The sequence below is a fragment of the Denticeps clupeoides genome, chromosome 3 (assembly GCF_900700375.1).
Source record: "Denticeps clupeoides chromosome 3, fDenClu1.1, whole genome shotgun sequence".
Taxonomy (NCBI): Eukaryota; Metazoa; Chordata; class Actinopteri; order Clupeiformes; family Denticipitidae; genus Denticeps; species Denticeps clupeoides.
The window spans coordinates 21,474,545-21,499,974 of NC_041709.1; the positions used below are offsets into that span (position 1 = coordinate 21,474,545).

General features: G+C 42.7%; 3 protein-coding genes across 16 annotated transcripts in view; 1 reads left to right on the forward strand and 2 right to left on the reverse strand.

Annotated features, from left to right (window-relative positions):
- Nucleotides 1-1,016, forward strand: part of ehmt1b (euchromatic histone-lysine N-methyltransferase 1b) — a 35,476-nt gene extending 34,460 nt beyond the window's left edge. For all 7 annotated transcript variants that reach the window (XM_028971920.1, XM_028971921.1, XM_028971922.1 and 4 more), the window contains one exon: nt 43-1,016. In XM_028971920.1, the coding sequence (XP_028827753.1) occupies nt 43-229 (187 nt within the window). In that variant the 3' untranslated portion in view covers nt 230-1,016. The remainder of the gene's footprint in view (nt 1-42) is intronic.
- Nucleotides 1,017-1,371: 355 nt separating this feature from the next.
- LOC114785565 (scavenger receptor cysteine-rich type 1 protein M130-like) lies at nt 1,372-11,536 on the reverse strand. Of its 2 annotated transcripts, none has more exons than XM_028971929.1 (17): nt 11,419-11,536; nt 11,015-11,323; nt 10,430-10,744; nt 10,030-10,344; nt 9,633-9,956; nt 9,199-9,513; nt 8,824-9,129; nt 8,664-8,735; nt 8,286-8,597; nt 8,044-8,205; nt 7,662-7,757; nt 4,397-4,462; nt 2,985-3,032; nt 2,848-2,907; nt 2,663-2,743; nt 2,296-2,370; nt 1,372-1,986 (listed from the first exon to the last, which is right to left on the reverse strand). In XM_028971929.1, the coding sequence occupies exons 1-17, from the start codon at nt 11,486-11,488 to the stop codon at nt 1,925-1,927; spliced, it is 2,988 nt and encodes a 995-aa protein (XP_028827762.1). In that variant the 5' UTR covers nt 11,489-11,536; the 3' UTR covers nt 1,372-1,924. The 2 variants fall into 2 exon arrangements, with proteins under 2 accessions (XP_028827762.1, XP_028827761.1); XM_028971928.1 differs by having other exon boundaries at nt 2,985-3,035.
- Nucleotides 11,537-13,339: 1,803 nt separating this feature from the next.
- Nucleotides 13,340-24,873, reverse strand: man1b1a (mannosidase, alpha, class 1B, member 1a). Of its 7 annotated transcripts, none has more exons than XM_028973036.1 (14): nt 24,431-24,870; nt 23,527-23,687; nt 22,476-22,584; nt 22,181-22,347; nt 21,769-21,899; nt 21,506-21,582; nt 21,073-21,258; nt 20,650-20,798; nt 19,143-19,331; nt 18,400-18,590; nt 17,468-17,603; nt 14,630-14,824; nt 14,425-14,556; nt 13,340-13,794 (listed from the first exon to the last, which is right to left on the reverse strand). In XM_028973036.1, exons 2-14 carry the CDS (start codon nt 23,626-23,628, stop codon nt 13,588-13,590), a joined length of 1,971 nt encoding a protein of 656 aa, XP_028828869.1. In that variant the 5' UTR covers nt 23,629-23,687; nt 24,431-24,870; the 3' UTR covers nt 13,340-13,587. The 7 variants fall into 7 exon arrangements, 4 of the variants coding, with proteins under 4 accessions (XP_028828869.1, XP_028828871.1, XP_028828870.1 ...); XM_028973038.1 differs by having other exon boundaries at nt 17,468-17,588; nt 24,431-24,869; XM_028973037.1 differs by having other exon boundaries at nt 17,468-17,588; nt 21,769-21,902; nt 24,431-24,869.
- Nucleotides 24,874-25,430: the final 557 nt, after the last annotated feature.

A 25,430-nucleotide genomic window follows, 5' to 3' on the forward strand; every position in this document is an offset into this window, starting at 1 on the left:
CAGCTGTGGCAAGGTTGGCCTTATTGTTCTGACACTCTGCAGGTTTGACTATGGCGACCACTTCTGGGAGATTAAGGGGAAGTTCTTCAGCTGCCAGTGTGGATCTCCTAAATGCAGGCACTCTGCAGAGGCCATTGCCCAGCGACACGCCCACAGCAGCCCGGAGTTCCAGCAGCAACCCAGTGCCCTTCCTGATACCAGCTCAACACTACCACCCAGCCCCACATAACCACCAATATACATATATTCATACTCTCTGCATGGCTGTCTGTTCAAAACCAGCACAGCTGCAGAGTCCCTCAGAACCATTCAGATGGAAACATGGACAAAATAATCCTTTTGGACCTAGCGGCAGGATCCCAGCCATGCTGTTGGAGTGTGATGCTCTTCATTCCGCTGTGAGCCTGGCACTGACTTCTTATGCATTCGGACCAGGAAGTAAAAGCTGGCCCTTCCCAAGGACCTCAGCAGTTAGCAAGACGAATGGGGGCTGACGACTGAGTGATTCTGGGTAAAATAGGTTCTGGATGCAACATCATAAAGACTTAAAGAACTATTTCTGCCTAGAATGCATTTACAAGTTGGTTAGCCCCTTAACTAACTGTGTCTATCATGTCCACGCACAATTCAGCATGGTTATTTATTTATCTTTGTATTATTCACAGTTTCTATTGGACATCTGGATAATAGAACCATGGCAAACCATTTTTTAACAGGTACAAAATCAAAAGAGATATAGAATTGGTCAAAAGTGTTTGATATTCCGGCACATTTACTGTGTCAGTTGGAAATCTACGCTGCGTGAATGATTAGTAACAGAGGACTAAAACTATAACCTTCTTGATTGGTCAAATATCTTCACGTTTTGGTAGAACAGAGGGGCGGGTGGACCTTTTTATTTTAGTTCACTTATTTCAGTTAGTGTCCTTTTGGACTAAATAAGCAGAACTGTTTTGCCTCATGAGTGACATAAGGGGATGTGGACCGTGAACATGGTGCTGAAATGCTTTTTTTCCCTCTTTTTTTTTTTTTTTTTTTTGTACCACTCACAAGTGAAAAAAAAATGTAAAATAAGATGTAATTTTTTTTAACATGTAAGTGTACCTCCAGTTTTCTAGTGGTGATAGCTGTAGGTAGCCTGTATCATTTTTGTTTCTTTTACTGTGGCTGGATTTTGTTTGTCTTTTTAAATCTGCATAGTCGTGTATGTAGCTTGTGAAGCGTCTCCAAAAATTCTGTTACAGTGAAAAATGACAATACTCCATTTGATTTGGTTGTATCTTTCTCCCTTTTTCAATAAATATACAACTATTAGAAATGACCGTTCCCTTGATAAAATAAGAACGATTTGATGAAACTTTTTTTTTTTTTTTTTAGTTTATTTGGTAAAAGTGATTCGTAACATGTTTTATATGAATTGGCACACGCTTGTTGTCTGAGTGAAGTGCCACAGAAAAATATGCATTTTTGACAAGCAAGTGGTTCTGCATTAAGTTACATCTTTCAGATAAAGAAACTGCCCTTTTAAGTCACAACCACAAGCATTGTCTAGAAAAAGATGAGACCTATCAGCATTCATTTTTTCAAATTTGATTATTCAAATAAACCAGTTCTGAGTCGTCTGTGTTCTTATTCCATGCTCAGTACCCAGATTTCAGTTATCAAGTGAACCTATGTAGATTAGAATGGATCATTTGTCAGAAATGATAGTAATAAAAATGTTGTATGACTGGAAATGAGACAGAATTGCCAGTGATGCTACTGTGCTCACCTAGAGACAAGTTATGAATTATTTACTGGTCAAGTAAAATAATTACCTGTACATATTTGCAGTAACATTGTATTTGTTAAAATATGTTGCTTACAGATAAAAAACATAGCACTTGCTATTATTTAAAAGTGAAATCTAATAAAAGCGGACGACTCAGACAGCCTCTTTTTCTTGAGGTCCTACCCCTACATCATCATAGTCCAATCCTGAAGGACCTGGAGAGGAGAAATTATACAAATAAATATAATAATACATTCAATAATAATGGAAAATTTAAGAAATTTTTATGGCATTAATCTTTTTTGGGCTTGTGCTTATAGGTATCATTGTAACGAAACAGGATTTTGAAAGTTTCAGTTGTGTAGTTAACTAAAACACACTTAAAGTATACTACGATGGTTTTCTTGTAGGTGCCCGTCATGATGCTGAACAACTGAACCTAGTGAGTCTATGAACTTTGCAAGTCACTTTGAAGGTTTCGTTTTTTTCTATCGTCCCAGGCAACATATTTAGAATTGACTGACCAGTCAGACTCCCAGAGTTCTTCTCTGCACTGATGACATCATCATATTCTGGAGGGTCTTCATTCTCCATCCCTTCTGAAACCGGGACCATTATGAGCAACACTAATTCTACAGCACTTTACATAGCTGTAATATATACTTAATTAGCTCCAGACAAAAAACTGCTGAAGGAATGATTCAGAAATTATTCCATCTTGACTTTGACTACGTTTATTGAGTATTTTAAGAAATGTCTACAGAGGAATGTCCTCGTCACATTTATGTGGTGATTCTAGAACCCAGAACATCGTTACCTGTGGATGTACAGTCTGAGACATGGAGATACAGGATCTTTCGATCTAACCTGCTGGAGTTTTATCTGACTCACCAATCAGATCAATCAGGTCGTGTCCCATGTTGATGACATCATCATTATCATAATCTTGTGGTGGCTCCACTGTCACCATCTCTACAGAAGTGGAAGATAAAGAAAAACCTTGTACATTTTTTACCATAATAACCAGTTTAAATAACAGTTATGACGTTCATTGTTTAGTTAATGTCAGCACTAACCAGGCAACTTGTTAAGGTTTTTATCAGTGATGACATCATCATACTCCTCTGGTGTCTCTCCTGAAAAAGCAGAATAATGAGTGATGGGATGGTGATGAAGTGGAAGGAAATCTATGATTCATTAAAGCAGCACTAACCAGTGAAGGCATCATCATAACCCTCCAGTCCTTCCTCTCTCACTGACTCTGCTGAAACAGCAACTCAACATCAGACACATCATGACGGACTCTGGCCACTCTGAAATCATGTTACCTCTTCATAGCACTTCAGCGCAGAGACTTCAGAAAACTTCAAACCATACGGTGGTGTCAAAAGATTTCTTTCCATGTTTGTCACATTGAAGTGTTTCAAACCATCAAATAATATTAATATTAAGTGAATGTGAAAAACTCCAAACCTACATGGCCCCGTGTGACAAAGCAAACATAACTACCTAATAACAGACCTCACTTGCTTCAGTTAAGCTCAGAGTTCATGACTTCACCATAAGAAAGAAATTGATGGCAAAAATGGCCTGAATGTAGTACCAAGATGAAAACCACTGCTGACCAAAAAGAACATTATGGCTCGTGGCAATTTTTGCCATAAAAATCTTGATGATCCCCGTGACTTTTGTGAAAACAGTCTTTGGGCTTCCAAAATGTTGACCTTTTTTGAAGGTGTGTGTCTCATTACATCTGGTGTAAATGTATCATCATAGTTCAGAAAACAGCAAAATATGCTGGTGGTGGTGTGAATGTCTGGGGCTGTTTTGCTTCCACAGGACCTGGATAATTCTGCTGTGTACCAAAAAAATCCTGATTTGAGAATGTCTGGCCATTCTAAGGTGGTATGACCTTAAAAAGGTGGTTCATGCTCAAACCATCCACTATGGCTGAACTACACCAATTAAGCAAAGATGAGTGGACCAAAAATCCTCCAATGCCCTGTAAAAAAAGCATTACAAGTTCTGGCAAACGCAGTTTGCAGTTATTGGTCATAAGGGCGGCCCAACCAGTGATTAGGTTTAGGGAATCACTTTGTCACACAGGTTCATGTAGGTTTGGAATTTTTCCTCCCTTAATAGTAAAATCACTTGGCTAATAATTAATATTACTTGATGATCTGAAAAATTGATTAACACCAACCTCACCAAAGTCACTCTAATTATTCACTAATAATGAGCTGCTTGTGAAAAGTTAAGTAAAAGTGATTGAGAAACGGTGACACAACAAAATTTGTCCTCTGCATTTAACCCATCACCCTGAGTGTGCAGTGGGTAGCCATGACAGGGGCCCGGGGAGCAGTGTGTGGGGACGGTGCTTTGCTCAGTGGCACCTCAGTGGCTCGTTGGGACTTGAACTGGCAATCTTCTGATTACAGGGCTGTTTCCTTAACCGCTAGGCCACCACTGCCCCCACTATGCTGCTACACTTTGCTACACTGCATTCTGAGAATAGTACTTTTAAGATGTATTTTACATATCTTGGTGGGTTGGTAAGTCCCTGACCTGCACCATGTGACCTTAGGAACACTTTTTTCAGAGCTAACCTCTCACTTCCCTTCTTACGTGAGAATAGACCATGTTTGTTGTCCTCTACATCCTCATACCATGATGCATCAGATGGGACACGTCCTGGAAGAGAAGAGTACATTTATACAACAAACAAAAAAAAAACAGAAACTAATTTCTTTGTATCGCTGGACCTGAAGAAACCAGTTCATGTCAATGTCATTTGATTTGTAAATAAACATCTATTCTTGCCATTCAGGCTTGCAACACATTCCAAAAAGAGTTGGGACAGTACAGAATTTACCACTTTGTACAGTTCCCCTGTCTTTTAACAACACTTAAAACACGTTTAGGCATTGAAGTGACTAAGTGTTGCAGGTGTTAGTTTGTCCCATTCGTCCTGTTTCAGGTGTGCAACAGTATGGGGTGTTACGTCCTTTGGGCCATAGAATGGTTTGGGGTGCTCTGTGTTTGTACGTGTTCCCTTTTGGGCTGTCTGCTGGGCGGAGATTGGAATTATGGTTCCGCCCACCAATTCCCTCGTCAACTGCCAGCCAATCAACGCACAGGATGGGAGCACTTAAGGACCATTCTTAAGTGCTCTGGAGGAGGAGAGTTTTGGAGAGTTGTAGATAAGCCTTTGTTGTGTGTTAGAGTGATTAGTGTTGTAGTTTAGTTGTGTATCTGTATTGTCTCTCCTTTCATGGTGTGTTGTCCTCCTGTGAATTGTTGTGTTGTTGTATATAGGCACTTTAGGTTTGGTTGGTGGTTCACCGCTCACTGTAAATAAAAGCACAATATTTCACTTGGGCCTGGCATCTGTGTATTCCCACCGCACACATTCCCCTCATTTTGTTGTCATGTTTTCCAACCCCTAGACAGGGACAAGACAGGGGTCAAACATTCTCTATAGTAGACAAATCAGGGCTGCAGGCAGGCTAGTCAAGCATCCGCACCCTCTCCTTATGCAGCCATGCCTTTGTTATGTTCGCAGTATGGGGTTTGGCATTGGCTTGCTGAAATAAGCATGGGCGTCCCTGGAAAAGACGTCGTCTTGAAGGCAGCATTTGTTCCTCCAAAACTGAGATGCACTTCAGCAATGGCACCATCTCTGCTGAAAAGTATAAGTTACCTTTGCCGAAGGCACTGACACAACCCCATACCATGACAGAGCCTGGCTTTTGGATCTGGTAACAGTCTGGATGGTCCTTTTCCTCTTTGGTCCATTTCTTCCAAAAAGATGTGAAAAACCGATTTGTCTGACCACAATACATGTTTCCACTGCACAATGGACCGTCCCAGATGCCTCCGAGCCCAGAGAAGTCAACTGCGCTTCTGGACACTATTTATGTAGGGCTTTCTTATGGCACAGTACAGTTATAGCCGGCATTTCCTAATGTAACTACGTACTTGAGAGTGCTTGAGAGTGACTTCCTGAAGTAGTCCTGAGCCCACACTGTTATATCACCTATTGGTGAATGACGGGTGTTTAATGCATTGCGGTATGAGGGCTCGGAGATCACGGCCATTCAGATCCCCTGATTCTTTTCACTATGTTATGAACTGTAGAGGGAGGAAGGCCCAAATCCCTTCCTATCTTTCTTTGAACATTTTTCTTCATCATGTCAAAGATTTTTCCCTCAATGCTGCTTTTGTACAGAATCATGACTGCAATCACCAGTTTCAAATCACATCATTATTTAGTTATTATACCTCATTACCAAAACTGAACTGCCCCCGTCCCAACTTTCTTTTTCACATTTTCCACCCTGTCCTTTTTCTGATTTGGGGTTGTATTAGAAGAGGAAAACTACACACATATAAAAAAGTAAGTATGAATAATCGTAAAAATAGGGACATGCACATTCTGATCTCTTTCACACCACCATTCTCTTCCTGAAGTTGAAGGTGCAGCTGCGGCTCATCTAAACTCCGGTGGTTTTATGTTCTAGAGAATCTACAGGAAGTCCTGAAATTCAGCTCCACCTGCCCGATAGATTCTCATCAACAGACGGGTAACAGAGACAGAAACTGAGCCTACATGTTTTTGGAGTAAATCAAGCTAGAATGCTAAATGTAGGAATCTTACACATCGCATTGTTACGTGCACCATTCAGTAACATTTCTACATTCTTTCTTTCTTTATCGCCATTGAGAAATTGTAGTATATATTTTCTTTACTCAAGTTAAAACCAAAATGAAAAGAGAATAAAATTAGTGCCAAAATTGTACCAACAATTTTTTTTCTCCTCATCATATTGCACTTGTTCTAGAACCAACATTAACTTAGTTCCTGTCATCTGTAGCTGTTATAAGATCAACAAGATTTTGGAAAAACAAGCAGTGGCACATGCACACACTAAACATTGAAACAGTGTTTCAGTGTTTCATGCCACTATTTCCGTTCTGTTTTTTTGTCCACCATTTCTTTTGGTTTGTTTTCTGTTCTGGTTCATGTCACGTAATGACGTCCATTTTGTCAGTGCCAAATCCGTACCACTTGCCTGATTGCTTTCGTGCATGCATGCGCATGTGCTACTGTTTATGGTTTGGTTTAGGCTGCTTACATGATGACTAGACTGATCGGGTAAGTGGTGCAGATTGAGTACTGACACATACTAAGCCAAAACTGATCAACATTCCACTCCTCCTGTCACCCAAGGTTGGATGTATTAAGAGCCACACACTTCCAAAGAATATTTGGGAATCAGAGACTGTCTCAATATTTAAATCTAGACTGAAAACCTACTTTAACCAAAAGTTAAAAAAGGTTTAGTTCTTTGATCACTTACTGTCATTTTAGGTCATTTATTACTATCCCTCACCATCCACTCCATGTGGATAGTAAATCTCTTCACATGGCAGCGCTGAACCTTGTGGATTTCCCTGCTTGGCCCGTACCACCATCTGCTCATCCCTCTTGATAGTCATTGGTCGGATGCAGTGACCTCTATATGCCATATTTCCTGGATAAATCTCATTTAACATCCCAGGATAATCCAGTGCTGACGAGAGGAGTCAGGGTTCCCCTGGTGGGCCTTGGTTCCTCAAGTTTTTTTTCTTGCCACTGTTGCCTTGGAGCCTTGAGCACTATTCCATTGTTAGGCGCTTTGTGACAGTGTATGTTGTAAAATTGTATTGATTGATAAAATGTGTTAATGTGCGATATTAACATGTTAACACATACTAATACGTTAATTTGCACTGCACTATTTGTAACTATTTAATTTTTTCATATCTGTGGAAATGGATTTCAGAACTAAGCTCATATTCAAGTACTCAAATAAATAATTTAATACCGTGATGTTGAGTAAATACTAACCGCTCCTGATGCTTCTGCTGGTTCCTTTTATCCATCTGTGGTCAATCTCCTCGTAAAGCCCTTCAGTCAGAGGGATGTGTTTCCTCTTAGAGAGAGCTGTACACGTCACAGTAAAGAGGGAACATACGCAGAGTCAGACACTGGGGGACATGACATCTCATGGGGGTCAGTACATTTGAAGAGGCAGGAACTACACATCCATATTCTAAAATGGAGCCCAGACCTCAAGTGTAGTGAGTAGCAACTAAAATGTAAGTTCAAAATGTAAACACCATAAATTATCATGCAATACTTATAAAATACAGTCAGATCAATAAATACTGCATATTAGTTCATCATTTTCCATTTAGACAGTACACAACTACTAAGAAATGGATCACACCTCTCCTCGTGGATCTTTTCTGGTAAAGTAGAAGTCCCAGCAGCAGCAGGACCAGTGTTCCCAGTACAGGAGTGGCTACTGAGCTAATAGTAGAAGCTGGTGCTGGAGGTGGGGCAGTAATAGATGCTGAGGTAGGGATGAGCAGGACTGTGGTGCTCCTACCTGCAGAATTGCGGAGGGAAGATATATTTAAACACTAGAAGTGAAGTGAAGTTGACTTTATATCAAGAATGAAACCTCACCCGTGCAGGTAACACCAGCGTCCTCCTTATGAGAACAGTCACTCTGGTTCAGAGGGGCGTGGCAGCAATCCCACAGGTGACGTTCATCACCCCCACAGTTCACCTCATCCAGCCAGATGGAGCCATTCCCCCCCCCAAACATGCCTTCACCCCCCACTGACACAGGCTCCCCACAGCCCAGCTGCCTACAGACCACCTGGCCGTCCCTCGTGTCCCAGGAGTCGTCACACACCGTCCCCCACTGTCCCTGCAGGCGCACCTCCACCCGCCCTGAACACTCAGTCGGACCCACCAGCCTCAGCTCTGGAGGACCTGCCACAGGAGAGGTGGAGCTGTTAGCTCCTGAAACACTGATCATTTCTCACACACTTAACTCACCTGAACACTGCTGGGCTGTGACATCAGCATTTAGGGACAAGACATCAAACCAGGGCTTGGTAGGTTTAGATTCTGTAGAAATTACAATTTCAACATTTTATTTTTTTGTGTTTGGTAATAAGATGATCAAACACTAAGGAAATATAGTGCTCGATACAACCTGAACAGGTAACATGCAGAGCCTCGGTGACGCTGCAGCTGTTGTTTCCCCACGGAGAAGCTGCGCACTGCCAGATATGAGAATCATGTTTACCGCAGATTACATTATCCAGCCATTTAGGTAGATGAGAGATTCCCGAATCAGTCGAGATAATGTCTCCACAGCCTAACTGGCGACAGATGATGCTTGCTGTGTATTCTCCCATGTGATTCACACACATGCTCCCCCAGGTTCCATTGTAGAAGACTTGTACCGGGCCTGAGCAGAGTCCAGATTCTGAACCGCTTATTCTCAGCTGCTTGAATTCTGTTGTAACAAAGAGAAGTAAAATAAAGATAGAATTTATAATAATAATTAGTACCTCAATTTTCCTACCTGAACAGACAACTCCCACATCCTCTTTGTGTCTGCAGTCATGTTGACCCCAGCCTGCTGATGGACATTGCCACAGGGACGTCTCATTTCCATGACAGGCCACCTCATTCAACCAAATAGGTCCATTTCCAGGACCAAAAGAAATGTTCAGCTGTACACTGAGGGCGGTTCCACAACGGAGCTGACTACACACCACCTGGGCATCTTCTGGATCCCAGGAATCATCACACACCGTCCCCCAGGACCCGTTGTGGAAAACCTCCAGCCTGCCTGCACAGTCATGCCCAGACCCAACCAGCCTCAGCTTCCTGGGACCTGATGTACCAGAGATGCTCATCATGAAAAATACAGAGATTTACAAAATACAAACTTATATTCAAACAGAAACCAATCTTAATACGCACAATTAGCTTCTGTCTCTATAAATCTCTTACCTGAACATGTGATGGTCACCTGCTGCCTGGAGCTACAGTTGAGAATTTGAGGAGAGCTGCAGTTCCCCAGATGAGCCTCAGTCCCAGAGCACTGGAACCCCGACACACACACAGCTCTCCGCTCTGTTCTGTTCCGAGAGGAAGCGTAGAACTTTACAGCAGAACCACACTGCAGCTGTCTGCAGACCACAGAGGAATCAGAGAGACTCCAGGAGTCCAGCAGAACTCTCCTCCAGACCTGATGGAGGTAAACCTCCACCTCTCCCTCACATCCACCGCCTCCAGACAAGCGCACCATCCCGTCATGAACCGACAGAGATGAACCTGCAGGAATGAGAAAAGTCATGTTACTTAGATTAAATATAAATTATGCACTTTTATCTCCGGTTTTTCTCACCAGAACAGATCAGCCCAACATCCTGTCTGTGGGAGCATGCTGCTCGACTCCAGGAAGAGATGGAACATCTGGACAGGTGGGTTTCATTCCCCCTGCACTCAAACACATCAGCCCAGATGTGGCCACTCCCCTGCCCAAACCAGTCCGCACCCACCAGAGCCACAGCAATCCCACAATGCAGCTGGCCACAGAGGACACTGGCAGCTTTTATATCCCAGGATGCATCACAAACTGTTCCCCAGTCAGTGAGGAACTGAAGCTCCACTCGACCAGAGCAGCGGTCAGAACCGTTTACTAGTCTGGCATCTGTGTATCCTGCAAACGTGGATGTTTTTATTGTACACAGATCATTTTTCACACAGAAACAATAACATTAACGTGAAAAATTCTGATATTCTACCTGCACACACCAGTCCCACGTCGTTCTCATGACTGCAGATGTGTTTCTGTGTAGATGATGTGGGACAGAAGGAAATCTCGGTTTCGTTTCCCCCACACTGCATATCTTCTGACCAGATCTGTTCCTGCCCCCAACCAAAAGCAGCTGCACCCAGCAGCTCCACAGGAATCCCACAGCCCAGCTCTCGACACACAACCTCTGCATCCTGCAGGTCAAAGGCAGCATCGCACACTGAGCCCCAGGTCTTCCCACGAAGCACCTCTACTCTCCCAGAGCAAAGATGAGGACCATCAGACAGTCTGGGCTTCCTGTCAGCTGCAGATTAATAACTATAATTAATGAAGTAGTAGCACCAAATTCAAAGACATTTATTACCTTCTCTGGATATTAAATTTAGAAATGCAGCAGACTCTGCACTAAGAAACTCGATCTCTGTGTTTTCCACTAGTGCTAATAATTTGCACTTTGTGTTTACGTGCATAAATGTAATTATTATTTTTTATTCTATTACTGATCAGATAAGAATGAAATAATTTTAAAAAATTGCAGCACAGTCAGGTTTTACATTTTTTTTACTGATTATACCTGAGCAGAGGACTCCAGCATCCTCCACATGACTACAATCATGCTGACCCCATCCTCTAAATGTACAGGTCTTCAAGCTGGACTCTGATCCTTCACAGGACAAACCATCCATCCAGATTGGTCCTGATCCTGGTCCAAAGTGAGCACGATGAAGAGCCTCTACAGCCTCACCACAGCCCAGCTCTCTACACACCACAGCAGCAACATGCATGTTCCAGTAATCATCGCACACTGTTCCCCACTGTTCATCATGAAAAACTTCAACCCTTCCTGCACAGCGACTGGGACCATTCACCAACCTCACATCACCTGGAGAAACATTGTAAACAGGATCTTGATCTGAATTCATCGAGTATTAAGGAACTTAGTGCATTAATCAGCTTGAAGACTATTTTTAAATGTACCTCCACTGGCCACCACCACAGAGACGAAAATGACCCAGAGACCACTCTCCATCTTCCTCTTCCTCAGCATTGTATTTTTGTTCAGAACCTTCTTCTCTCCTCTCGTAGTGTGACTGAACAAACCTCATCTCTTCACCCCAACTAGAGAGTAGCATACACACCTCACCCGCCAATCACACTCGATCTTACCATATTAGAGATCAGAGGAAAACTTCACACAGAGTCAGTGACAAATCAGACGTCGCCTTTTACATTTTCTCCATATATGAAGTGATGTAGTAGAGCAGCAGTGCCGTCCCACCACCTGAACACCCATATTCTTGTCACTGATTTTTTTTTTTTTTGTGTCACATGTAATCAGGAAGAAAGCTACTGAAGACTCTTCATACGCCTGAGCACCTGCAAAAGCCAAAAGCCATCACAGATAAACTATAAACCACATGCACTTCAAACACATTATGTTACTGTTTCCTAAACATTTCCTGAATAATCTAAACTGTCACAGGACGTCACAGTTAATTCCATAACATGCATATTTGTTAATAACATCACAATGTGGCTGGTTTGAGTGGTAACATAAAAACACATGAATGTAATGATCAGAAATATCCACTAGAGGGCATTTGTTTCCTAAAAGTAGGAGCATCTTATAACAGTTAAGGGACAGATGATGACTGATATCAACTGATCAGCCAAAACATTATTATATTGGGAAGGTTTTCCTCTTGATGACGAAATGACCTTGGAGTCCAGGACATGGACCCTGGAGTCCACTCTGAATGTATGCGGTGGTATTAGATCAAATTTCTTCCCCTGGAAAATAACTAACATGTTTCACCAGACTAAGAAAACTCTGCTCTGTGGACTCCTTCAGATGGTGGACATGGTCTGTGCAGCCTTATTTGCATAAACTGACATGGACGATGCCCAGCCACATATCTTTCATAGACCACTTCACCTGTGGCTGATCATTGTATATTAATATTTATGTTTTACTTACACTCTTAACCAAACAGAAGCAGAATGTTTCTAATAGCTCATGGGCACAAAAGTAGGAAGGTATCATGGGTAATCAATATTTTTTTTATTTATGGATTTGCACTACTACTCTGTTAATTAATGCTGGTAAGTTATCCTTGACTGAGACACTGTAAAGTATATAATACAGCATGGTGTGGGCAAGGGCATCTCCAGCCATTTAGAAGGCCCCATACAAACCAGACCTGCTGTAGAATTTGCTATTTTAATTTGTGAGTAATATTGATTAATTTCTTTATTTACAATATAACAAGACCTTATTACATCTCGCACTGCACCTCGTTTACTCCGAGCCTCCAGTACTGCTCGCCTGGTCCCTCCATCTCTAAAGGTAAAGGAAAACATTAATCTAGACTCTTCTCTGTCTTGGCCCCTCGGTGGTGGAATGAACTTCCCCTCGAGGTCAGAACAGCTCAGTCACTGAGCACCTTCAAACGACCGCTCAAGACCTTCCTCTTTAAAGAATATTTAGATTAAATTGTAATTTTCTTGTTGTTGAACTTTGTGTACAGAATCTACAACAGAGTGAATAAAATAGATGTATTCATAGTTGGGGTCCTAGTGAACCGGAATTGATCTCTTCATCGATGGTAACTTGAAAGCACGTTGTAAGTCGCTCTGGATAAGGGCGTCTGCCAAATGCCGTAAATGTTAATGTAAATGTAAGACGTGGTTGACGCCTCTGATTGAAGAGATTGTAAATGGTCCGTTATTTTGTAGAGCTAGAAAAGAGACAAACTCCAATAGCGCTGCCTTAATCTTCTTACCTTGAGGTGACAATCCTGTGTGATGGAAGTTGAGGTGAGCTGACATTTCACATTTGAATTTGACATTAATATCACATTTGGTGCAATGTATAATATGAAAGAAACGCAGTACCGAATTAAGATTTTAAAAAATCATGTATTTCCCTATCAAGTGTAACACAGAAACCTTAAAAAATAATATATATTTATGACAAGACAGATCAAGCTATGCATATTCTGACTCTTAAAACTTAAACTTTAGACCTATGATAACAGTTTGCATGTCCCTGTCTTTTGACCAGTGTAAGTTTCTCCTTCTCTTGGTCTTTTCTGTGGGCTTCCTCTCCTTCTGAGATTTGTCTGTTGTCCTCTACCCTTTTGCTCTTCAGAGGGCAGAGGGCCAGATGGGTAAAGGGTGGGCTTCTGTATTGAACACAAATTCCTCCAGGCTGATGAGCTGTGGATCATCATTAAACAGCAGGAAGAGGTACTTTAGGGTTTCCCCCAGAAAGAAGCTCTCCATCTTATCTCTGGGGCCTGGGTTGACTGGGTCACAAACATTTGATATTGAGGTGTAACCTCCACTTGGCACCTAGGAGAAAGAAGTGAGGGAGAGTCAAAGAGAGTCTTTTGGATCAACTGTTGCAAAATCGCACTAATTGAAAAAAATGTACTAGATTATTGTGACTTGTTTTTGATCCGGATCAGGGAGTAAAAAAAACAGAAGGTTATCTCAGAAAGGTTAACTGACCAGTCACCAATCACAAGAACAATATAAATGAAATATGTTATATGTCTACTCTTTATATGCTCATCCTGATAATCAAATCAAAGTTATATCATTATTAATTAGTAACATAATTATGCATTTGTGTATTTCAATACAGCAGTCCCGGTCCTTTACAAATTGTTTTATATCGGGTGGTAGTAGCCTAGTGGGCTAGTAGCCTAGTGGGCTAGGGTGGTAGTAGCCTAGTGGGTAGCAAACTCGCCTATGAACCAGAAGACCCAGGTTCAAATCCTGTTTACTACCATTGTGTCCCTGAGCAAGACACTTAACCCTAAGTTGCTCCAGGGGGGGGACTGTCCCTGTAACTACTGATTGTAAGTCGCTCTGGATAAGGGCATCTGATAAATGCCTTAAATGTAAATGTAAATGTTTTAGTGTCATTACAAACCTGATCTGATTTACTGTGGTTTAAGTAGAAATAATCATACCAACCCTTGTGTATTTGTTAAAGTTCTGTAGGATATTCCAGCCCCAGTCTCTGTATTTGGGGTTGTGTGTGAACCTGTAAAGATAGAAGAGACTCTCCACTGTTTCTGGACGGAGGAGGTTGTGTCTGTCAGCAGGCTGCATGGATGGAAAAATAGATCTCAGCCTTGGGAGAATGTGAGCTTCCGCTTATTTTGTTCTCCAATCCTACCTTGACCTCCACATCTCGACTTGTGCGTGGCTGAAGATTGAAATGGGCAATCTCTGGGCTCAGGCCCGTCTCCATTTGGACATACATCTGGTGGCATGTCTCTATTAGACGCAACGCTAGATCCATGTGATCTGCAGGAAGACCATTATGGGTACCCAGCGCTAATGTGCCGGGCAGGAAACAGACCAGGTGGTCCTAAGCAGGTTGTTGTTTGAGAGAGAGAGATACACACAGAGAACAAGAGATGGAAAAAAGAATTGGACAAAGTTCTTATTTTCCAAAATTATGAATAATAGTAATCTGACAATATTCTGACAATATGATTGGTCTGCATTCTCCTGTACATCCTGAGACATTTACTTACAAAATACAAAATGAAAGAGATCAGTGTTTACCCTCACTGTAAATTTGCACAATGTGCATGTAAACCAGATGTAGCCATCAAGCCAAATATTTAATTTATACAAAGAAATCAGAACATTTAAACATACAAGTTGAGTCATAATAAATATAATAAATAATGACACAGGGAATACTGAACATATGAAGATAACAAGGTGCAAAATGTCATAGAAAGCCAGGAGATCACCTGGAATCTGTCAGTACTGAGAGAGAAACCCCGCCCCTATCAGGACTAATTGATATCAGCTGCTTTAGTCCTAATTGATGGCCTATAAAGGCTTCTCCTTACCCAGGAGGCATACCGATTGGAATGGTTATTGTCGCATTTTCAGAATGCTGAATGTTCCTGTGAACACTGTGGGGCCATTATCCAGAAATGGAAAAAACATCAGTTCACCATAAACTGCCCACAATCAGGTGCTCCATGTAAGATCTCTGTCTGAGGAGTCCAAAGAATCATCAGGAGAGTTCTCCAGGAGCCAAGAACCACTCGGGCAGAACTTCACTGAGCAAAGCACCGTCCCCACACACTGCTCCCCAGGAGCCTGTCATGGCTTCCCACTGCTCACCAAGGACACATTTCGTTGTGGCACCGTGTGCTGTGCTGCAGTGTTTCACAATGACAATCACTTCACTTTCACTTTTACATCAGCAGGTACGGTTGCTTCAAAGAAAAGAAGAAAAAAAAAAATTGGTAGTCATTGTCTACACCATGTTTGGGGAAAAAATGGCACTGCCCACCACCCCAAGAACACTAAAACAACAGTTAGGTTTGGGGGTAGAAGCATCATGGTTTGGGGCTTCTTTTCAGCAATGGGCTCTGGCAGACCTATTATTAAATGTAGGATGAATGGAGAAATCTCCAGAACATTCTGGATTAAAACCTGCTGCCAGAAAATGAAAAGAGGGTGAACATTTCAGCAAGAAAATGGTCCCAAATACAAGGCCAAGGAAACAATGAAGTGTTTTCAAGAGAAAGGGGGAAAAAAAAAAGTTGCTTGAATGGTCCAGTCAATCACCTGACCTAAATCCCATTGAAAATCTATGGAGAGAACTGAAGATCCAAGTTCATAAAAGAGGCCCGTTTGTATGGAATAATGGGCCAGAATCACTCCTGAGCAATGCACACAACTGGTCTCTCCATACAAGAAGAGTCTAGAAGCTGTAATCACCAACAAAGTATTAAATAAAGTGTGTTCAATACTTACTCCCTGTGTCATTTCACTTTATTTACTATGACTCAACTTGTACACTTAAATGTTCTTTGTATGCGAGTTCGCTGACTGGTTGGAGGGACAGCAGAGAGGACGACGCAAGGGACGATGCGTGATACTCTGCAGCACCCTTGCCGACGCCAAAGTGAACTGGTAGAACGCAGACCTGGAAGACGTCACTGACAACGAGGTTGATTGGTGGACGAATGGCGCACGTGTGTCACGCACCGTGCACTTCCTGGCAGTCCTCCAGTTCTGGTCCTGGACTCCACACCCCTCTGCACAGGCATTCCCCAGCAGGTCGGTAGTGCAGCACCAGCACACCAGCTTCCTCCATCTACAACACCCAACACACCCCCAACTGCCTGCAGAGACTCAGCCAGCCCCCTGGAGGATGAGGCAGACGTGCAAGCCCACCACCTACTTCCTATACCAGACAGCACCACCCTGCGGCATGGTCTGCGGTCACCGGAGGGTCTGGGACTGCCTCCCTGGGGGCGGCAGGGAGAGACACTGGAAGAGTCAATGGAGACGTGCAGTAACAGGGGCTCGTGCAGTAACAGGGGCAGTAACAGGGGCTCAGTGAGTTTGGGCACCTAGGAGCTGCACCCTTGAGGGGGCTACTGTGACGCCCCCAGGCCATGGGGCGATCACAGCAGGTCCCCATACATCTGATTATGGAGTCCTGATCCGTCCCGGATGGCTGACACCAATTAGGCTTAATGGATCAGGACTCCATTTAAACCGAGAAGCAGCGTGCAGACATTACTGCTGCATTAATGAGGACATTTCCTTACCTTTGTGTTCCTGGCCTTGTGCCCCACGGCTGCGGGTTTGTTTTTGTTTGTATGGAGAGACTCCTTTGTTTTGGCCCTCGTGCCATTTTCATTTGAGTTTTTAATAAACCCCTTTTTCTCAGATGTCCTGTGTCTGCGCTTCCTTCTCCCGTCAGCCCCCGGTCGTGACAGTTTGAATTCAATATTTGGATTGATGAATATCATCTGGTGGAAATTCTGTGTCAATACTACTTACTGATAAAAATGATGATGTGTCAAATACTTACAGCAGGGGAAATGTTTTTAATATGTGTTTTCTAGTTATTTTCAGTTATCTTGTGTTGCACCATGATCCAAAAAGAACATTTTACTATGTGGGGGGTTGAGATGAAAATAAAATCCTATTTGACATGATTTTGACATGTCATTATTAATGGCTCCCTCACCATTTTAGGATTTAGACGCCCATGGGAGAGTTCCCCCACAAAAGTGAGCTGACTAGGCAGTGTTTGCCTGAGCAGGTTTCTTTTTATGCCTTCAACAGCCTGAAGGTAGTCCTCCAGAAGCCTGAAGGGCACACCACAACAAAACAAGAAAGGAAAATGTCACTGAATTACCAGGAATAGTGGGAAGTGCTATACTGTATTTCCACTCAGTGGCAGAAAGTTATGTTTTTCAGTTCTTTTTTCATTCTATATATATAATATGCATATACATACACACACACGCACATCTAAGCAAATTCTTAAGGCCGGGGAAAAAGGAATGGATTGAAGTTCAAAATGCAAGAAGAGGGAAAAAAAAAGAGCAAATAAACTTAATAAAATAAGTTTATTTTTGGAAAACTGCATTTAAACTCAAGCAGGCTGTTCATGAGCTGGAATGTTTTGTCTACCACTTTACTCTCATAACCATCAGTATCTTTTAAGAAATTACATACTGCATCCGGGCTGTGAGAAACCATACTGGTCCAGCTCTACAACCCTGCCAGAAAAACAGAAAGCCTTTGCCATCAGGATGTCAGCAAGAATTTTTTGTGCTTGGTCCATTGTACTCTTGTACATATGACAATGAACTACTTGACTTGTCATGACATTGTGAATGCCTGGCAAAAAATGACATGAAATAATTTTTCTTTTGCACAGATTCTGCTTTTAAAACGCTGTGGTTTCTAATCAACTGGTAAACATCTTGTTCAGTTTAAACACAGTTTTCAGAAAATTGCTTACTCTCTATTTTTCGTCTCTTGCTCCTGTTTCTTGTTGCATTTTGAACTTCCAGTTACAACCCGGTTACGATCCACTAGCGCAAAATGTGAATACTTTTTTGTACATTTATATGTATATTTTGTACATTTTTTTCCACGTACAGTACTCACTGTGTGTCTTTTTTGCCTCCCTGTAGCCACTGTTTGAGCAGGTACTCGTAGTAGCTGTCAGCACGAGCTCCCAGGGTGAAGACCCCACGGTGGCTGAACTTGCCGCTGTTGGTGTTGATGAACATTGGCACCAGGCCATCACGTTTGCCACCAAGCCTGTGCACTTGACTCATCACTTCATCCACAGCTTTCTGTTGAAACAAATGACTGAGCTGTGCCACACTCATAAGGACTGTAGCATGTAAGATCTTGGGTCTAGTATTCCCTCATTTCTACCAAGGTCTAGACATTCTTGCCCACAATAGTAAATACATTCATATGAAATATTGGATTAACAGGAATTACAACCTTGACTTTAGTTAGTAACACAACTGCACAGAGTGATAGAACCTCCTCCAAATTTGACAGTAGGTATCATGTGTTTCTTCGAATGTGGGGTTCTTCCTCCGCTATGCAAAGCACTTTTTTGTCCAAATAACTAAATATGTGCCTCATGAGTACAAAGCATTTTGTTGCAAAATGAATCTGGCTTGTCTAAAAGAGCTTTTGCATTGAACAAGCGGGCAAAACAAATGGTCTTTGCGCAAGACATCACCACTTATCTTTTATGGTGAAAGAAGAGTAAATTATTGTGATTTGGGGTACAAAATGCTTTAGTACTTGCTTTAGGAACCAGAACACGATGGAAGTTAAGAATGAAGGCCCCTGAAAGTCCCAAAAAGTTGGTGTGGATGGGGAGGCACCTGATACCGTGGGTCGCCTGTGAGACGGCTGAGCTCTCTGAACTCTAGCTGGATGCTGGTGACCTCAGCCACTGTGCTGTCAGTGGTCCAGCGAGGTGGGTGCGCTGTGCCCTTCCCAATGTTCACGTCTGAGAATGGAATTTTGGAAGGCGTGTTGAATGCGGGCATTAACCTGGTCCCAAGATCCTTCTGTAATATTAGATAGCGGAAAAATTAATGATTCACTAGTTCACATTTCATGATTCGTATCCGTATTTAACTAGTTCACTAGATTCACTAGTAACAAGCATTTCTCTGAGGATTACCTTACATTATATCTTCAAAATGTAACTTTTAATGTCAACTAGGGCTGTGCAACATGGACAAAATAATCAAATTGCGATTTTTTTAACGAATATTGCGATTGCGATTTTGGCAAATGGTTTTGTTTTTTCAAACAAGCTACATAAATTCTAAATGTATTCAGTGCACAAGAAGTGCATAACAAAACATTTCACAATAAAATAACATAGTATTGTGTTTAATAAACAAAACTGTAGTAAAATTGTCTTTAAAACAGACAACATAAATTAAGATTACCTAACCTCAATTCCAATCATAACAATAAATAAAAACATAAATCAAAACCAAAAAACAGATTTCTCTCTTAAAGGTTTTTTGCAAGAAATGAGTGCGAGATGGCAGCTGGTATCTTTTGTCAAGAGTTTGAATTAGCCTTCGGAAGCCGTCTTTACTGACGATGTGCGCAGGCATCATATCTTTGCATATATGATAGGTGATTGCGCCGGTAATTTCTTTGTGCCGTTTTGATCCGTTCTAATAAAGCACGCCGCTTGCACTTGCTCGAACAATGGATACTTTTTCACTCTGTTTGGGCTGTCTTTGTGTGCTTTAGTTTGTTTCGATGGTCTTTGTCGACATGCATTGATCATGCAGTTTTTTATGATGCGGTTTTAAGTGTTGGAACAGATTTGTAGTATTGCTCCGTTTTGTTGGAATAATCATTTCACTTGTCAATTACCTTGCTCCTGAATCCAAAATACTCCCAAACGACTGACGTTGAATTTCTCTTTAGCACCAAATCATTTTTATTTTGACCTGCATCCATATTTTATGTTCTTTCCTCATGCTCGCCTTTTCGGTTCTGCCTATCAGCTTCGTCGTGCGCTCTGATTGGTTAACATCTTTCTCCCGCTCAGTTTAGCTGTAATGGCCCGGTGCGCTGGGTCAGCTCTGATTGGTTAACATATTAAAACCATGCGCAAAAGAACATATTCTGAATAAAAATCTAAATAAATTAATGGATGAAATTGCAGCCTTAAGCGGTTTAGAAATCGCATGTGCTTAAATCGTGCTTAAATTTTTGCGATTGCAATCAATTGCACAGCACTAATGTCAACAGAACAATTAACATATTTCTTGGTCCCTTTCAATTAGGAGTGAGATGAGAATGTGGCAACTCACTCAAAAACTGACAAAAATTGACTATGATTGTTGTTAGACTTACAGCCCTTTGGAGAAACAGGTCATCTCCAGTCAAATGATAGGTGCTCAGAAGGCCTCCCAAAATACGGATGGTAGTCTCGAAGAGGTTCACATCCACATTCTTGGAAAATGACAAGTCATTTTCTACCCATCTTCTGGCCTCCTCAAACTCTTATAAAAACAGGAATAAATTGAGAGTAACAACTGTCGTAAGGGGAGGCATAACTGACTTTGCAACCTAATACAGAAGACAAAACTCATTTGAAATACCAACGTAAAGTGCTAGATAGAAATATGGGCTATAGAGTCTTTTGCTTGTCAACACATCATGTGTGAGGTGCAAATGCAAGATGAGTTTGTTTAAAATATGTATTTATTATTCCTAAAATTATATGTTGGTTAAACAACCAAAATAAATGCACTATAAAAGATGAATGAGCCTAACCTTCCTTCAAACCAAGGATCCACATGGTGTCGAGGGCATCAATGATGGTGAGGCCCAGTCCAAACCAGTCTCCGTAAGACTTAGAGAGCGGCTTCAGTTCATCATGACCCCAGGCGAACTGCTTGTAGCCGCTCCATGCATGACGGAAAGCTTCGCGAACTGCCTCAACTTGGTCGAGAGAGCTCACTGGCCACAGAAACACACATATACACAATCTGACAAATAGTACAATTGTATTGTGTGTAAATGTGTTTAAGTATGCATTGATGTTATATGAATATGCAAAGACTCATTGTACTCTAGCAGGTCTTCATAACTGTAGTTTAGAAGCCATCGATAAAATCAGTCCACTCATTGACCTCATGAGAAGTGCTTCATCAATCCTTTCAGTTCTAATATTATTCTGAAATGTAGGGGTTGGTTTTAAAGTGACCTGCAGGTTCATCCTTCCCACGGGCAGAGGGCGGGGCTTCTGTCGCCTGGTCTGCCTCGATAACAGTCCCTCTCCAACTGAGCAAGCAAAAAACAACTCACACACTGATCTGTAGACACACAAGTGTGAATATTGTATAAAATAAACACTAAAAAGTAAGAAAGCAAGGGAAGAGAATAAGGCTGGCGGGCTTTCTCCTCCTCTCCAGTCCCACATTCATTCAGCTATTTTGTTCCCCACTGAAAAACCAGTTGAAGGCTGACCTGATGAATTCTTTCTCTCCTCTTTCCCCCTCCTCCTGCACTCCTTCATTTTTCTCTCTCTTTTGGGGGTCTGATACGTCGTCTTGTTTCTGGAGCAATGGGGGACGCCGTTGATGTGGAAAGGGTTTGTTCTGCTAGAAAGGAGATCTCAGCGCATCAAGACTTTATCATTTCGATATCACAACAGAAAGTTTTATAAAGTGTAAATGACCAACATAAAGAGAAAAACAGTCAAAATGTATCCACGCATTCCTAAAGTTGCCAAGAATGCTGAAAATCGTTCTGGTCACGTCCAAAGTTTGTTTCAGAAGAATTCTTGAGACAACAGTGGCTGGTTAATGGTTAATGAACACGAGAATAAATGTTTTAACCAGCTATATATTGCATGTACAGAGAACCAAGCATCTCTCACCATCTCAGATGGTTTGGGCAGGATTGGAACTTCTGGCCTCTGTATCTCTGGCACATGTTCTTCAGGTTTGAGCTCTAGCGTTTGTTTGTGGTCAACCTTAATGCCTTGAGGGACTGGGTGGAGACCTCTGATATCATCTTCATCCAACTCATCTTCTGTAGAGTGATCTGTGTTTGAATAAATGTATAATAAATATATGTAAACAGCCGGTTCAATTTCACCAAAAAATACAACTACCATCACAACCTAATAAAACACATTCCATAAAAAAACATCAGAGAAACACCAGCTGTACCTTTCCAGTGCTCCATGAGCCAGGGGTATAAGACCATTCCGCACAGCAGCAGAACAGCTGACAGGAGGGTGATCAGACTGCGCTGCAGCCTGGACAGCTGCCTCCATTTCTACTGGGAGAAGCAAATGACTGCATGACTGTTCAATAAAACCTGACGTGATTGTCATCGTGAAACACTGCAGCACAGCACATGGTGACACAACGAAATGTGTCCTCTGCTGTTAATCATCACCCTTGGTGAGCAGTGGGCAGCCATGACAGGCGCCCAGGGGGTGTGGGGACGGTGCTTTGCTCAGTGGCACCTTGGCGCTTCGAACTGGCAACTTTCCACTAACGGGTCTGTTTCCTTAACCGCTAGGTGGGTGGGTCATTTGACAAAATATTTTGATGTGGGAGTAAATAAAGTTTTATTTGTGGTGACCCACCAATTTAGTACCTCCACTTCAAACAGGCATCAATTACAAAGACCAATGCTGACCAAGGCCAAGTCACAAGTTCAAACTCCACTTACTACCATTTTGTCCGTTGACAGTAATCCAGGTTCCCCTAGCCTGTATGTTCCTGCAGTGGCTAGAAATGGTGATATGTGTTAAGAGTGCTATGGTCGTTCAGATAGCGGCAACTCAGATGCTCTGATCTGGAATTTGTCCCCTTATGACGTAATAAGGGGAAAGGTTACCTCTCCTTTCTCATGCTTTGTCCGCCCAGAGAATTTCCCACTCCTCCCCTAAAAAAATCATGGCTTCCAGTCGTGTGAAGCATTACAGTTGACTGGTGCATAGATGTAAAATTTGCATGAATTACTTCCTTCACGCAAGCCTCTAAAGAAGCAGTGGGTTCATTTGAAGTTTTCTGGAAATTTTTCCATTGGAAATTGTGGGACTGGCTTAAAATGGCTGTAATTCTGTACCACGGGGAACAGTCCCTATAAGTACTGATTTGAGAAAGGTTTCTGGTAAATAAAACGTGTATGGAGTGGGGACAAAAAAACCAAACAGATTCTAGAATGTGGAATTACAGAATAACTGGTCTCTGTATTAATGTGACTCACCCTCCAGCAGGACTGTCTCCTTTGTTTGCCATTGCTATAGATCCGGCAGTGCTGGTCTCGGAGCGTCACGGAAACATAGTCGCTTTTGGGATGAGAATACATCCCGATGGCCGGGCTGCTTGCCCACAGTCATGTAACTCGGACCAGTGAAAGATAAATGCCTGAAAAAGGCAGAATAAGCTCAGTCACACTGTAAATTCGCCAGGAAACTCACATGTGCTCGATTCCATTCCAATATAACACCTTACTTTTACTAGTAACAACGTATGCGACGTATAGTACAGGCCAAAAGTTTGGACACACCTTCACATTAAATGTGTTTTCTTTATTTTCATGACCATTTACATTGGTAGATTCTCACTGAAGGCATCAAAACTATGAATGAACATGTGGAGTTATGTACTTAACAAAAGTGAAATAACTGAAAACATGTTTTATATTCTAGTTCTTTACTCTGATTACTGCTTTGCACACTCTTGGCATTCTCTCCATGAGATTCAAGAGGTCATCACCTGAATTGCTTTTCCAACAGTCTTGAAGGAGTTCCCAGAGGTGTTTAGCACTTGTTGGCCCCTTTGCCTTCACTCTGCGGTCCAGCTCACCCCAAACCATCTGGATTGGGTTCAGGTTCGGTGATTGTGGAGGTCAGGTCTCCACTTTTTGTTAAGTACATAACTCCACATGTGTTCATTCATAGTTTTGATGCCTTCAGTGAGAATCTACCATGTAAATGGTCATGAAAATAAAGAAAACACATTGAATGAGAAGGTGTGTCCGAACCTTTGGCCTGTACAGTATAGGACTTCTACTTGTGGCCTATCATGTCATATACTCATGAATTCATCTTAGAATGAAATACGTAGCCCTTAATTAAACCATTAATTAATACAGGAATAGGTTATACCTGTGAACTCTGCTTGGCAGTGTCACTCAGTTTAAGAGCCTGCCTCGCCACACCCTGCTGTCCGGGACCAGCACCATCCACCGCCGCCCTCAAGCAACGACCAGCGACCATCAGAAAGCAGCCATCGTCGCGGAGTGACAGTGACTCGCCTCGCCTCGCCTCGCCAGTGTGACTTTGCTCGCCTCGGCGCCACAGAAACTGCACACCGGCTGCGACTTCCAGCTACATCGCGTTTGAAAGCTGCGCGACAGTAAGCGTTTCAGCGCATGCAAGTCATTCCGTCCACGACGCCTGCGCGTAACCGAAGTAAGTGCATAACGTTCGTTCATAAGACGATTCGGCTGAGCTGGCGAGGACGTCGGGTGGGCTGGACAGCGCCATGTCCCCCGTCTTACTGCCCGACGCTGCCTGCGTCACCGAAACGAGGCTTCGTATGGCAAGCCGTCGGTAACAAAACTCAGCCTGTGCGACGCTGAGCCACACCCACTAGGCTTCGTATGGCAAGCCGTCGGTAACAAAACTCAGCCTGTGCGACGCTGAGCCACACCCACTAGGCTTCGTATGGCAAGCCGTCGGTAATAAAACGCTGCCTGTGCGACGCTGAGCCACACCCACTGGGTTTCGTATGGCAAGCCGTCGGTAATAAAACTCAGCCTGTGCGACGCTGAGCCACACCCACTAGGCTTCGTATGGCAAGCCGTCGGTAACAAAACTCAGCCTGTGCGACGCTGAGCCACACCCACTAGGCTTCGTATGGCAAGCCGTCTGTAATAAAACTCAGCCTGTGCGACGCTGAGCCACACCCACTAGGCTTCGTATGGCAAGCCGTCTGTAATAAAACTCAGCCTGTGCGACGCTGAGCCACACCCACTAGGCTTCGTATGGCAAGCCGTCGGTAATAAAACTCAGCCTGTGCGACGCTGAGCCACACCCACTAGGCTTAGTATGGCAAGCCGTCGGTAATAAAACGCTGCCTGTGCGACGCTGAGCCACACCCACT